Source organism: Centropristis striata, chromosome 8 (assembly GCF_030273125.1).
Source record: "Centropristis striata isolate RG_2023a ecotype Rhode Island chromosome 8, C.striata_1.0, whole genome shotgun sequence".
NCBI lineage: Eukaryota > Metazoa > Chordata > Actinopteri > Perciformes > Serranidae > Centropristis > Centropristis striata.
Genome location: NC_081524.1, coordinates 18,624,945 through 18,640,043, shown reverse-complemented (window position 1 = coordinate 18,640,043; position 15,099 = coordinate 18,624,945). Strand labels below are relative to the sequence as shown.

At 39.7% G+C, this 15,099-nt stretch overlaps 1 protein-coding gene across 1 annotated transcript in view; it reads left to right on the top strand.

Moving 5' to 3' along the window:
- The window catches only part of smg5 (SMG5 nonsense mediated mRNA decay factor), a 29,030-nt gene extending 15,326 nt beyond the window's left edge, over positions 1-13,704 (top strand). Inside the window, exons 11-22 of the mRNA XM_059339530.1 lie at positions 1,207-1,344; positions 1,715-2,632; positions 4,564-4,733; positions 4,817-4,892; positions 6,362-6,537; positions 8,171-8,329; positions 8,568-8,627; positions 8,942-9,101; positions 10,366-10,456; positions 10,616-10,690; positions 10,803-10,941; positions 12,278-13,704. Coding sequence (XP_059195513.1) covers positions 1,207-1,344; positions 1,715-2,632; positions 4,564-4,733; positions 4,817-4,892; positions 6,362-6,537; positions 8,171-8,329; positions 8,568-8,627; positions 8,942-9,101; positions 10,366-10,456; positions 10,616-10,690; positions 10,803-10,941; positions 12,278-12,361 — 2,246 coding nt within the window. The 3' untranslated portion in view covers positions 12,362-13,704. The remainder of the gene's footprint in view (positions 1-1,206; positions 1,345-1,714; positions 2,633-4,563; positions 4,734-4,816; positions 4,893-6,361; positions 6,538-8,170; positions 8,330-8,567; positions 8,628-8,941; positions 9,102-10,365; positions 10,457-10,615; positions 10,691-10,802; positions 10,942-12,277) is intronic.
- Positions 13,705-15,099: the final 1,395 nt, after the last annotated feature.

Sequence of the window (15,099 nt, the reverse complement as noted above, 5' to 3'; positions counted from 1 at the left end):
TTTGTCTGTGCATGAGTTATAACTAGAGATGTTCCGATACCATTTTTTCCCTCCCGATACCGATTCCGATACTTGTGCTGTGGGTATTGGCCGACACCGAGTACTGATCCGATACCAGTATGTTATAAAAAAAAATATCATCCTACACCTGCATGACTGTGATATGATTATCATTGTGGTAAGGCCTGGCTCAGGTTAAACCCTTTGTAAAAGATGAATGAATACAGTAGATTCAAGCCATTTATTTTGAAATTAAACACTATACAAAACAGGAGTGCAACAACAACTTAAATAAATAAATCAGGGGGTCCGGGGGCATACTCCCTCAGGGAACATTTTTGCCCTAAAAGCCTAAATTTGGTGCCTCTCTCACATTCTAATGCCCCTATTCCATCTTAATCATTGCATATTTTAGAGAATTATTGTAAAGGAGAATAAGGGTTCTTCTATGTTTTATTTAAGGCATCATATTTTGACAGTCTTCCTGTAAATTATGTGTTGGACTCTGCTAACACATCCCTGTGCTCTTATTTCGAACGCTACATGTGTTTGCTTTTATTTTGAAGGAGGGTCTAACACGTTGTTACCGTAACGCCGTATGGTGTGTTTAATTTACACTCAAAGTCAGAACTTGAAAGTGAGAACTTGGAGCTCGGAACAGCGTCGAAAATTCTGACATTTATGTAGACCTTGAACGCACCATTAGCCGCCTGACTCTCTGTGATGCAATGTAAATAGTCTAACTAGCGGGACATTAATCCTCTGTTTTACAGACTGTATTCCAGTGTGAAATATTGTCACACCGCCAACATGATAGTGCTACTTAGCTTAGCTCCAAGCCTGGCGTCAACCTGCTCTGACACACATGTGTGTCTGTTGTGTCTGTGTTATGTAATCAATTCTTCCTATCCCTCTAAAGCAGCAGGCTGCAGCTTGCAGCACAGCGCCGCTGTTTTAAGAGCGGCAAAGAAGAACTGTGCCAGAGCTTAACGGAGCGAACCAGTAAATCGATTACTAATTTAATAAATTAGGTGGTATCTGATCGGTGCCTGGACTCCAGTACTCGCCGATACCAGCATTTTCGGCAGTATGGGAGCAATTTCCAACACTGTTATCGGAATCGGAACAGCTCTAGTTATAACACCTTAGGAAATATTTTAATGAAACTATTTTGTGTACTAATCAATGCTGTCTTATGTCTTTAAGGATCAAAGCAGTACAGTGCATCCATAGCTTTTACTCTGGCGCTGTTCTCTCATCTGGTGAACCACGTCAACATTCGGCTGCAGGCTGAACTGGAGGAAGCGGAGAGCCAGGTGCCTCCGCTTCACACCGACGCCACAGGTGAGAGAAGAAAATCTGTCTGCATATATGGCACAAATGCAGGTGCATGTTAGTTTATGGCTAAAAAGGCCTCGTTAGTGAAGGAAATCCTCCAGCCAGTGTCCCACAGATCAATACAATAATTATGACTAAAGTGCTTCTTTGTGTGGTTTAAAATTTTGTGAAACGATGTGATGTTTTTACAAGTCAATTTAAAGTTAGCTCACTTCCTTTCTGCCATGCTCTATTAGGAATAACCCAGTGGAGAGAACATTTCTTTTGTAATGTGATATGTTGTCAGAAGTAAGAGATATCAGGGAGACTTTGATAACAAATAACCTGAATGAAAACAAAAAAAAACAGTAGTGAATTTGTCTTTTCTTTTATCTAGATGACCTGGAGATGAGGGATTCTACAGCTCCAGCACCAGATCAAACTGACGAGAAGCCTCTGGTGAACGGCTCCCTGGAGCAGGAAGATGAGGAGGAGGAGAAGGACGAAGATGGCTCTGAAAGGGTTGGCGTCAAGAAGCAGTGCAGCGTGGAAGAACAGCGCAAGTTGGAAGAAGAGAAGCAGAGACAGAAGAAGAAGTACACCCGCCTCTCTAGACTCCGCCGACGCCGTTGTGCCCGCAAGGACACTCGAGGAGAGGACGAAAGCGACCTGAGCGAAGGCTTCGAGAGCGAAGAGGACGAGGATGAGGATGAGGAGAGGAGGGGCCGCGCCGACTCGACAGGCACCACCACCACCACGACAGGAACCCCAATCAATCCTCCAGCTGTCAGGAAGGAGACCAAGAGAGAGCCCCTGGGTGAGGAGGGCAGCTGGGGGAGCGGCTCAGAGGAGGAGGAAGGAGGAACGGCGTTTGACGTGGAGACCGACTCGGACATGAACAGCCAGGAGTCTCGCTCCGACCTGGAGGACATAGAGGACACGGAAAACTCTGACAACCTGGAAGGTCAGGCGCGGGAGCAGCAGGACGAAGAGGAAGACGAAGAGCAAAACAAGGAAGAAGGAGGCGAGAGGGAAGGGGACACGCCTCCGACCACTAACGGGCCTCTCACGCCCAGCGACTCCAGCATCAGCAGCAACCTCCAGGCCATGTCCTCACAACTCTTCCAGGCAAAGCGCTGCTTCCGCCTGGCACCCACCTTCAGCAACATGCTGTTGAGGCCTCAAGCCTCCTCCTCCTCGGGTATTCCCACTCCTACTGACACCTCTGCTCCCCCCTCCCAAGAGACGCCCCCTCCGCCTAGGGATTCACCCTGCGATGTAAACCCCGCTACTGCCAACGGAACCACTGAAAATGGTAATGTGCTTTTTTTTTTTTTTTTTGAAACATATATTTATTGGTTTTTGTGTTAATATAACAACATCCAACAACCAAGACTTCACAAACATATGGCAGCAATGAAAACAATAATTAAAATATCAATAATACTGAAAAGGACCAAAACAAATGAATAATTAAATAAATGTAGATAACAAAAAATAAATGACAAAAACAAATAAATGAAATGAAAAAAATTTAACTGTGGTGAGTATTCTTACTGTAGGTTACATTCCCAACAACAAATTAGATATTTTTCATTATCTTATTGTCCCACCGCCTCCTCCATATTTAGGGCCTCGGGGCAATCGCACCGAGCACTGGTCCCATACAGCAATAGCTGTAGGGACCCATACAGCAATAGCTGTAGGGACCAGCTGCGGATTTTTTCTTCTTCCTCTTCCGGACGCAATTTCGTCCCGCTACTAGTCCTACAACTTGAAGAATTGCAGGACAAATTATATATCAAAACGTGCGGTTTGATCGGCATCGGTGTGCTATTACTTTTCTCTACAGAATAAGAATTTTTCGCGACATAAGTCGGGAAAAACTGCCCAAAATTTTGCATTGAAATGAATGGGACAGCCGACAAAAAAGTGAGCGAAAAAGAACGATAATTGGAGATTTTTAAACGTCTACTTCTCCGGCATAATTTCACCTAGAGACTCCATTTAAACTTTAAACAGTAGACACAAGTCTTGTGTATCGGTGTATTAATCCACGTTTCGATGGGTCATATAGTTTTTTATCAATCCCTGTTCAATGACCATGATCATTTTTGGAGAAATTCTGAGATTATAATGGGTGTGTATTGCACTGAATGTTCGTGTCACAGTGTGTGACATCATCGCCAGAGTGTAGAGGGAGAGAATAAATTGTCAAAAAATAAATTTGAAAACTGCGCTCCAGGCCGCAAATTCCACTCTACAGAAATAATTTACACATAGAAACGTAGGAAAATTTGTCTTCTCCCTCACAATCCTCTGGTAAATCTGTCAGAGTTATAGTTTGGGCGTAGGACGCACAGATGCACCACCAGGAGCCTCATTGGCTCCCATATTAAAAACGCAGGGAGATTTCTAAAAGAAGGGAGATGTAACAGTTTTTTTAGATCGCTCTAACAAAGCTATTTTTTCATTTTTCTTAAAAAAAAAACATATGTAGACGTTCAGGAAGAACTCGGGACGCTCAAAGTGAAGTCGGATCAATGATAGGTATTATGGTTTTGCCAAAAATGCTTTCTGTTCGAGGCCAGAAATTCGAGTCTGTCCACCTCTGCTGTCACTCTTTCGGAACATTAACAGCTGCAGTTAATTCTGTTGATTGCTTTGATCTGATTGCCTTTGATCTTTGATGTGATTACAGTTACAGATACACACACACACACACACACACATGCACTAATGTGCGCACACTCCTCACACATGCATACACATGCTTCATACACGCACACACGCACACAGGTAACTTTATGTGATTTTAATTACACTTACACACACACACACACACACACACACACACACACACACACACACACACAGAGGTAACTTTATGCGATTTTTGCTACACACACACACACACACACACACAGGTAACTTATGGGATTTTAATTACACACACACACACACACACACACAGGTAACTTTATGTGATTTTAATTACACACACACACACACACACACACACACACACACATATTTTGAGGTTAAAGGGCATAGTTTGAAATCTCTGAAGAATCTCATCATAGTGTACACACACCGGCTGTAGCCCCCGTGGCCCTTTCAGAATTTCCCCAGAGGAAATTTTCTAGTTTGGTAATGTGCTTTTTGCCTCAAACTTGCATTAAATCTGTTCTTTTTCTGTGCTTTTTTCCCAATTACTCAAACCTTTCTTTGTGTCATTTCTTCTAGACTTGGACTCTGATTCGGAAGGCAGCCAACACAGCACTCAATCAGTACACAGTGAGAAAACCCTCCTAGAGAAGCTGGAGATCCTGACCAATCAGGGGCTGATCCAGGTGGTGAAGGTCTTCATTGATTGGCTAAGGACAAACACCGACATTATCCTCATGTGTGCACAGGTGAGGGGGCAGAACGTCCTGTGCTTTTCAATGAAACATTTACATGTTAGGAGTGTATTTAACAAACAGGGTTCTCTCTGCAGAGTTCTCAGAGCCTGTGGAACCGACTCTCTGTGCTGCTCAACCTGCTACCAGATGGCAGCAAGATGCTCGAGGCTGGTGAGTTGCTGATAGAGTGCACTGCACAGGGATTTATTTTTCTGTATGGCTCAGTAAGCACAGGATGGCACGGCAGCATCCAGGTTTCAATTCCCACTGGGTCCACTAATACCAGAATGTCCCTTGAGACACAGAGTTAAGAAATTACCTAAACCGCTCTTTTAAATAAGAAGCTAGACAGTCTTCAAAACATTACAGGCACCTGCTTTCTTGCAATTTTGCTTTTGCACAAGTTGAGGATATTCCCTTATAACAGGTATTTTTTTTTAGTGCCTCCTCAGTTTTAAAGCGAGCTGAGCTGATACTAGAAGTTAAAACACTGCAGAACGCAATGAATGGTCAGAGAGAATCAACACTAGTGTGACACAGGATATATATATGTATCCTGATTCTGACCAATCATTGCAGTCTGCAGTGTTTTAACTTCTAGTATCAGATCATATATATGTATGTGTCTATATATATATATATATATATATATGTATCTCCTGCACAAGTGCACATTCTTTTTAAAAAGCCAGCTTACCGTCAATAGTGACAAATCTTAAACCAGACTTCACTCAAACCAGATTTTTTTTTAAATGTCAGCACAGAAAACTACATGATTCAATGGACAAAAGCGTTGTGGATGATGTTATGGCACTTTCATGCACCATCACTATGTTGGTACTATCTGCAGAACTTAGGATTGGATGCAACACTTTCATATCTGTATGCTAAATATAAAGCCAGAGATAGATGCTAAACAGAGAAACGGCTAGCTGGGCTTTGTCCAAAGGTAAAACAGAAACTGCTGCTATTATTCTTGCAAATTGACATCTGATTTGTGGTTTCACTGTGCGTTTGTGCATTCGTGCAAGTTTTTGCCACAATTTGTTGTTATTCCATCTCAGGTTCTGTGTGTATTAAACTACTTACAGATACAACTTTTAATGACTGAGCTTCAGAGTTGCTGATTATGCATTGGATAAAGACCAGCTATGCTAAGCTAAGCTAATCACCTGCTGGTTATCACTTCATATTTAACATACAAACATGAGATTGATGTACTTCTAATCTCAGTTTCAGCAAGCAAGCAAATACCTGTATTTCACAAAATATTGCACTTTTCCTTTCGACAAGAACTTTCCTTTAAAGATAACTGTTTTTTATCATTATGAATATTATTAATTGATCTGTTTCAGTGTAATCATATCATTAAATCATAGATTGCAAATATTGATTACAAGTTTATGCTAAATGAGATCCATGTTGGTAAATATTTTTCATGCTGTGTGATATTAATGATGTCCATATCCCATATAAGCTCTTTTCATGTTCCTGTTCTGTGTGCACCCGCTTAACAAACGGTGCTAAATAATTCTCAGCTCTCACTCTTGTCTTCCGGTGTGATTTTTTTTTTCCGCACTAATGACTGTGCTTTCAGATTGCACAGCTCATTTATTTATTTATCTATGTGTGTGCCGCAGAGCTCGGTCTGAACGCACAGGTGACGGAACTGCTAAATGAGTGTGAGCAGCCCGGTTTGGTCCAGAGTCTGCTGCTGCCTGAGGATTTGGCTCTGCGACACCTGCCTGCTCTCAACGTGGCTCACCGCCGCCTCGACTTCACTCGCCGCAGCCCCTCCCTCAGCTCCTTACAGGAGGTACACACACACACACACACACACACACACACACACACACACACACAGATTAACACAGGATTCAACTTTTACAAATGTTCAATGTGGATTAAAACACTGAAAAACACCAAAAAGCATCAGCTCCCCCATGCCAATTACCATTTTATTATTGAGTCGTGGCACATGTTTTTTAACAGCCGTGTTACCTGTTTTTATGAGCGAGTACATTTGCAAATATGAAAACCATGTTATTATTGTAGAAAAAACTAATTTACTTAACCTCTTACCATTCCAGATCCTATTTTTGAGAATTGGGGTTGTGGGCCGTCGATGTTTAGGGGGAGACAGCAGGTCAACAATAAAATCCAAATAGAAGAAATAGAAAAAAAAATAATTAATAAATTATTTTAACCTATTAAGGTGTATAAGGGTCATAACATTAATATGTGCCCTTTTGAAGTCCATTTCCATGTTCAATGTCCCATAAGTTGTTGTAGGAATTTTTGGGTTGATACCATTTTATTCACATATTTGGTGCTGAATTATGCAATTTTATTCATATTGAGAACGGTTTAGGGACCTCAATATGCACAAATATTCAAAATATAGTGACGGTAAGAGGTTAAAACATACTGTATATAACAGATTTATTCAAATTAGTTCAATCATTCAATCTGATGATGATTAATCATTTTAGCTGCTTTTGTTTATGCAAAAAATATTGATAAGATCAGCTTTAAACCACAGGTTTTTATATTATATATTTAAGATGTATGATAATAAAAAATCATAGTAACATTTAATTTGTGTTGTAATTTCATAATGACCTGGTTGAATATATGTAGGTAAAAATGTATGTTTAATTGTTTATTTTTAATTCTGTACAAAAATCAATAAAAATTAAAGTTAAAAAAATAAAATAATAATAAATAAACAAATAAATAATAGTGACAATAATATTACGCTTTGTTTTAGATAAAATTGTATTCATTTATTCAGCTAAAATTCAGATAAAAATAACAAAAACCTTACCTAGTACAATTTCGAGGTGTTTAACTTGAGTATTTACATTTTTTTGTAACTTTATACTTCTACTCCATTACATTTTGAGGCAAATATTGAACTTTTAACTCCACTACATTTAGCTGACAGCTTTAGTTCCTTTTCATGTTGAGATTTTACATAAAACATGATCACTTTAAAGTGATTAGACTTTTGTTATTTTATTAAACCTCATAAGAATATATTAAGATGAGCCCTATCTTTAGAAATTTAAAATGCTTCTTGCATAAATGCATCACTAATAACAATCCAATAATATATTTGGAATATATATAAAACAATCTGAGTGGGTCATTCTGCATAACAAGTTTTACTTTTGATACTTAAAGTATATTTTGATGCTGATACTTTTGTACTTTTACTTCAGTAAGTTTTGAACTTTTACTTGTAGTGGAGTAATTTCACAGTGTGGTATTAGTACTTTTACTTAAGTGAGGGATCTGAATACTTCTTCCACAACTGGTTAGGACCCATGTGCCCTTTGTTACACACTCAAAAAAAATGTAGTTTTCAGTCCTTTTGAAGTTTAGTAAACCAACACAGTATTTTATTCAGTTTTAAAACGTTTTCTTCTTCTTTCTCTTTCCTCCAGTGTGTGGTGCGAGTGTGTTGCATCCGCAGTTTTGGCCACTTCCTGACGAATCTCCAGGGCAACGTGCTGCACTTCAACCCGGAGGCGGGCATCTTCACCAGCATCAGCCAATCGGAGCAGGATAATCTGGTGCAGCAGGCCAAGGCACAGTTCCGAATGGTGGGTGACGTCTGAACACAACAGCACAGCGAGGAAGAAGAGCCACAGGGGGGGCCTTGTATTCAGTCAAGGCTCAGTATTCTGAGTGCAATTTAAGACTGTGAAAATGGTGTTGTGTAACTAAACAAACGTGAAGAATGATTAATTAGTGACCCGGAACTAAACAGGTTTTTAATTGTGAGCAAAGCAGCTGCACCTTTTGATGTTGACTCTCCCGTCTTTATCTGTATTTGTCCAGGCTGAGGAGGAGGCTCGTCGAAATCGCTTGATGAGGGATATGGCCCAACTACGACTGCAGGTTTTTAATATTATCACTCTCATTGTTTACTCTGTCGCTCTGACAGCTGTGTACTGATACAGTCACCACTGTAAAGAGCAGCCGTTTTGTGAGAGATAAAACATATTGAAACATTCATTTCTCATCTTTGTGCATGGAAAGTGACTTTTTAAAGTAGAGAAAGGTCCTATAATAACATGTTAATGGTATTAAATGGTACCCGCAGCATGAAATGGTTTTATTATGTTTTTTGTTACCGTAAAATCCACATGCACACCTTGCATTAATTGCACATGATCAGCTGCTGGATGTCTTGTTTCTGTGTGATCTTGCAGTTGGAGGTGTCGCAGCTAGAGGGCAGCCTTCAGCAGCCCAAGGCCCAGTCGTCCATGTCTCCCTACCTGGTGCCAGACACAGCTGCTCTCTGCCACCATCTCAACCTCATCCGGCAGCTGGCAGGCAGCGGCTGCTTCATCATCATCATCCCACGGACAGGTTGGTGCACCGCCTCATCCTGTCTGTCCTGAACAGCATGTTGTGTTCAGATCCCTGCCTGTAGCTGATTAAATAGGGTAGATGGTGGGCATTCAGTGATTTTCAGGAGAGGGGCAATCATGCAAAACAAAATCAGTCATAAAATGTCTTAAATACAATTTTGAAAGAAAAGAAAAGAATCTAAACATGTATTTAAAACAAATGCATAAACTTCAGTCTCACTTTTAAAATGTTATGATTTTTGAGGACGCTATAACATAACTACAAAACAGAACTGAGTATCTTTGCAGCCCGGTCACAATTTGTCGAGCACAACCAGCTAGTGTGCTGTGCGCGCTGCGGTGTGTTACAGGCTAGTATATCGGCGGAGAAAACTTAACCAAAGCCCACAGCAAAGCCAAATTACTTGTGCAAGATGGATAAAGAGGCCACTTATGAGATCAATAGCCGTGTTTCCTTTAGGGTAAAGAGTGGCCACTGGGAAAGTCTCAGGCCACGCCCTGTCAAATGTCCACTCACTCTGTGTGTCTCCACTACAAAAAAGGCCCCAGAGGGATTTAGAGACTCTGGAGGTGATCTGTAGTTTAAGATCGTAGCTTAATCGATTAGCGACAGTTTCGACTGTGATCACATGACAGTTTCGACCGTGATCACATGGCTGTACGGCGAATAAAATTTCAGTCAGAAGATTTTTTTTTTACTTAAATCCATGAGTTCAACAATTTGTGGCTCCAGAATGAACAATTTGATGCATGCTTGAAGCCGGTGGGTGGAAACATATACAAAGCACACTGCACCTGCTGCAAGAAAACTTTTAAAACTTACTATGCAAGTTATTCCAGGCCTCCAATTTTCCTTCATGTCTTTTTTTCTTTTTGCCAGTATGGATGTGAAATGGGTTTTAAATTGTATTCATTGTGGTCTTAAAGTCTTAAATTTGACTGCAGAGACCCTTTTAATAGAGACTACTTCTTTTCTACAAGGCCAAATTAATAGATAAAAGGAAATTATTTTCTAAATTATTGTTGGAAGAATAAGTAAACTTATCACTGTTGGTGCCACATTTTAGGTTTGAAAACAAGTGATTCACATAATGTTTCAAGCTGCTTGTCCAACACTCAGTCATGGCAGTGACATAAAATCTTAATATTTTACCCAAAATAAGTTCAGCATTTACCTTGTATATAGTACTTCCAGTTTTTATTCTCTTTGCCGGTGTGACTGTTTGCTCAGGTTTTTAATCTGGACTCCTTCTGTGTTGTAGTGATTGACGGACTCGACAGGTTGAAGAAGGAAAATGTCGGTGCGAGAGACGGCATCCGCTTCCTGGAGTCTGAATTCCGGAAAGGCAACAGGTGAGACTTTGTGTTACGTCACGTGTGGTGACTCATTCAGCTTCCTGTTGGACTTTTTTAAGATTGGATGTCAAATAGTTTTTGTAAGTACATGTTGAACACAAAGCTCTCTTTTACTCCATGAATCTCAAAAATAATCTGTGTCACATCGTTGTGTAGGTACATACGCTGCCAGAAAGAGTCCGGTCGAAGTTTTGAAAGAGATAAACTGAAACGGCAGGACATGGAAGCCTGGTAAACTTTGCTCCCCTTTTTGAATTTACCCCTACTTTTTCAAAAACATACTTATTGGCTGAGTCTGACTTTTATTTGGATTGGTCCTCTTTTTTTTTTTTTTTTTTTCCAGGCATTTATACAAGATGGTGGACAGCTGTCGTCAACTAACGGTCTCCCAGAGCAACGGAGACGAAGATACAGCCGGCATGGTGACCATTCTCACCGGCCATCAAGTGGAAGAGCTTTGCACTCGGTCCGCAGCAATGAAGGTCAGTCATGGTGCTGATTAGGATCATATCCCTACAGCTGAAGGGATGATTTACAATTTCTATGTACAGGACTGTGCAAATGTTTTAGGCAGGTGTGGGGAAAAAATGCCGTAAAATAAGAATTATTTTTAAAAGTAAAATACAATAATGATAATAATAATAACAAAATGCAAAATCAATATTTGGTGTGACCACCCTTTGCCTTCAAACCAGCAGACTTTTGCATAAATAAAACTAAGTTATTATCAGAAATAAGGCCACTCCTTTAGGATGACCCATTTTGCAATGGCCATAATGAACTTGAGGGCTTGTTGTAAAGTGGAGGGAAGAGCCAAATAACCGTTGGAGCAGTCCTAATAACTAGTAACTACATTTTTGGTCAAAATTGAGTTATAACTAGGCAAGGCAAGGCAAGGCAAGTTTATTTGTATAGCACAATTCAACACAAGGTAATTCAAAGTGCTTTACATACACATTAAAAACAGCAAGACACAATTGAAAACAGTAAAAACAGTCAATTAAAACAGGGAAGATACAGCAGGATAAAAAAAGAGATAAAATAATAAAAAGCACAAGTAGAAATTAATTCCTTGATGTCCGTTTTATCTTGTGACAAAGTTTTAGTTTTAGATTTCAATTTTGCTTTATTTCAGAAAAATAATGATATAAAAACCACAAAATCCAACTCAAAACCAAACAGTAATTGCACCTACCATGGTCTGCTTATGGATATATATATATATACTAATTTAAACATAAAAATAATAGAAATTATACGTTTATTTGAAAGAGAAACTATTATCGAGATAGTGATGAAGTAAAAAAGTGAGATAAAATTAAACTAAAATATAACTTTACTTTATAATATTAAGTCCAAAATACACAAAGCTTTGAATAGAGTTGTTAAACACTTTTAAATACACTGATTACAAAATCAAATTGAAAATGTTTATTCACTGAAAACAAAATAGAAAAGCTGAAAGAAGATGACAACATTATTGTTACAGCACTCTATTAGGGTTATTACTATTAGATCCTTTTACAGCAAAACCAGAGTGCAGTAACTACATTTATGGGGTCAAAGGTCAAATAAATCATCATGATTTTTGAGCATAAATATTACCAATATCAATACATGTAGAAATAAGTGTCATATCACTTATCTACCTATGACCCATGTGGCTGGCCAGTTAAAAAACTTTAAAGCAGTAATTCTCTCTCTTAGTTTTTCTCAGTTTTACCTTTTACGTAGACTTTGTAGGGCAGTATTATCGATCACAGCTTGTATCAACCATTTTATCTAAATGTGCACATCTCTTCTTCTCCTCCCTGACAGTCTGCGATCCAGGCGGCGGGCTCGGCGGGCATGGAGCTGAAGAACATCGTGGAGTTCTACCGGCAGTGGAAGGAGATTGGCTGAGAGGTCAAACGGGGGGCAGCTGTCGGCGCTGCGAACAGCTGATCGATCACAACACTCGCTCCCTCTCTCTCTCCCACTCTTTTGCTCTTGTGTGTATCTGCGTCTCCAAAAGCAAAAACCAACTCAAAAGAAAGCTGAAATCGAAAGGAAAGAGTTAAAGCTTAGAGGGGGTGTAAAAGTAAAAAAAGTGGAGTAAAAAAATAATAAAAGAGACGTGCGGGGGCGAAACGGGCGCTATAAGAAAGAGCAGATCTCCCACCTCCCACTCCCAATCCTAAACATAAAGAGCCACCCCTAAGTGGTCGGGGTGCGGAGACGGTGGGGGGAACGCTACACAACTTTTAAGTGCCCCTGGTTCACACTCTAACCAGGAATACACTGTATATGTTAGCAAATGAGTACATACATACGTGTCGAGAGAGAAACCGCGCACACACACATAAACACATTCACACTCAGATGAATCCATATAGATGTTTAGAGCAGTGGTTTCCGTTCCCTCCTTCCCTTTCCCTTCAGGCTGTATTTTGAGAAAACAGGGTAAAGAATGTGCGAGTCTGGTAGTGGTGCGTTTTTGGAAAGTCGAGGGTGTATGAAGACAACTTTGAGATGGAGAAAGCCTCTCTGTCCACCTGACACCTGAGGCTTCCAGCGCTACCAAACACACCAGGCGCCTCACAGCTCGTACGCCTCTAGGAAAGGTTGAGGAAGACTAAAGTAGACTTCGCCGGGATCGGTTTCTTTCCTATGTGGCTTCTTTTTTATTTTTTTTGGTTTTGTTTTTTCTTCATTTGCAGTGTACTTTTGTGACCAGTGACTTATGTATTGTGCTATCTCTGTATGAGAAGAGGAAAGGATTAGAAAAAAAACATGACAGGAGATGACCCTGTTCAAAGTTTTAATTTGGATTTTATTTTTGTACCCAAATGATGTTGTTTATTTTGCTTTTTGTAAGCTAAATCTGAATGAGATATGCAAGAATGTTAAAGGGTAAGGGAAGGGGTTGTTGTCGTGCGTTTGATCCACTGAACAAATCCTTCAGTTCTGAAAATTACAAAAAACACAATTTATAATCCAGAATTTATTTATCAAGGTGTCATGTTAGAGGGAGCTAGAAGCTGATTAGCCTCATGCTGTAGCGAGTCATCGAGGAGGCTCAGAAGAGAGGGGCCAGCTGACTTTCCCAGAGGAATGTGGGTTGTGTTTGGACCCCTGTAAACTCCTAAATGTATCCCATCTACATCACCATTTCCATAGTGACTGTCCCATCATGCACAGTGCAAAAAAAACCCAGTATATGTGTGTGGCCATGCATTGAACAATAAAAAGGAACTCGTATGAGATGACTTCTTCTTTCTTTTCACCATTTCTATGTGCCAGAAAAATGATTGCAGATCATGCTAAAAATAGGTTAAATGAGCATTAAACATTAGATGTCAGCAGAGGCAGGGGCGCAGATGTCAGCAAATGATTTAAACGAGTTATTCCACTCCATGCCTTAACCCAAATATGTTTTATTTAAACATTTTTAAGGAACTGTAGTGTAAATGACAACCAACATATTTACATAAATAAAAAGAAGTTTGTACATGGAATTCCCAGTGCAGCCAAAGAAATTTACTGATTTAAAACTGACTCAATGAAGGACTCAAAAACATCTCTCCTCCTTTCATTACCCTGAACATACTGCTGGACAATTTCTTGTCTGTCTAGTCTGTCAAGCCAGTGTTTCCCACAGGATTTTTGCCCTATAAGCCTAAATTTGGTGCCTCGCACATTCTAATGCCACTATTCCATCCTAATCATTGCATATTTTAATGAATTATTGTAAAGGAGAATAAGAGTTCTGTTTTATTTAAGGCATCTTATTTTCAGTCTTCTTGTAAATTCTGTGGTGGATTCTGCTGACACATCCATGTGCTCTTATTTTGAAAGCTACATGTGTTTGCTTTTAATTTTGAAGGCTGGTCTTACCATTATGCCTTATGGTGTGTTCAATTTACACTTAAAGTCAGAACTTGGAGCTCGAGACAGTGTCGAAAATTCTGACAGTTATGTAGACCTTGAATGCACCATTAGCCGCCACAACCGACGTAATGAGTTTGAAATGAAATTTGACTTTACTGTGTGCACTGTTCCGACTCTGGAGAGGTGCTCAGAAGGCTGCTTTTTTTTCACCAGATAACTTTCTGTGCTGATTTGAGAAGCAATACAATGATATTTCCTCAGGCTGGTTAAGTATCTAGAGGTAAAGCTGGAGATTTGTACAGGTTAAAATGATTTTTTCTGCCCTTGTCAATTTTCGATTCATTTTGTAACTCATTTCATGAATAAAACATGTTTTCATGGAAAACAACACAGACATTTTCTGGGTGAACCCAAACTCTTGAGCGCTAATATATGTCCAAAAAAAGTTTTCTTATCAGACAACATATTTGCATATATGATATATCTATGGATAAGCCAATAACGGTCAACCAATGCGTCTTTCTTGCTATTATTTCTTCTGTGACACACTTGCCTCAAGTACTGCTGAGACATGAAATACAATCAAAGAAGTCCAGTGACAAATGTGTGAATTTGATCTGCTTATGGAGGTGAGAAAAAGTTATCTAGCTATCTTTATGTCCATATGTTGTATGATAACGCCCATTGTGTTTCCATGTGTGTTCGTATAAGTATGCCGCCAACATAAAGCTATAATGAGTGTTCCAGACCATTTGCAGCACCTTTGTGTT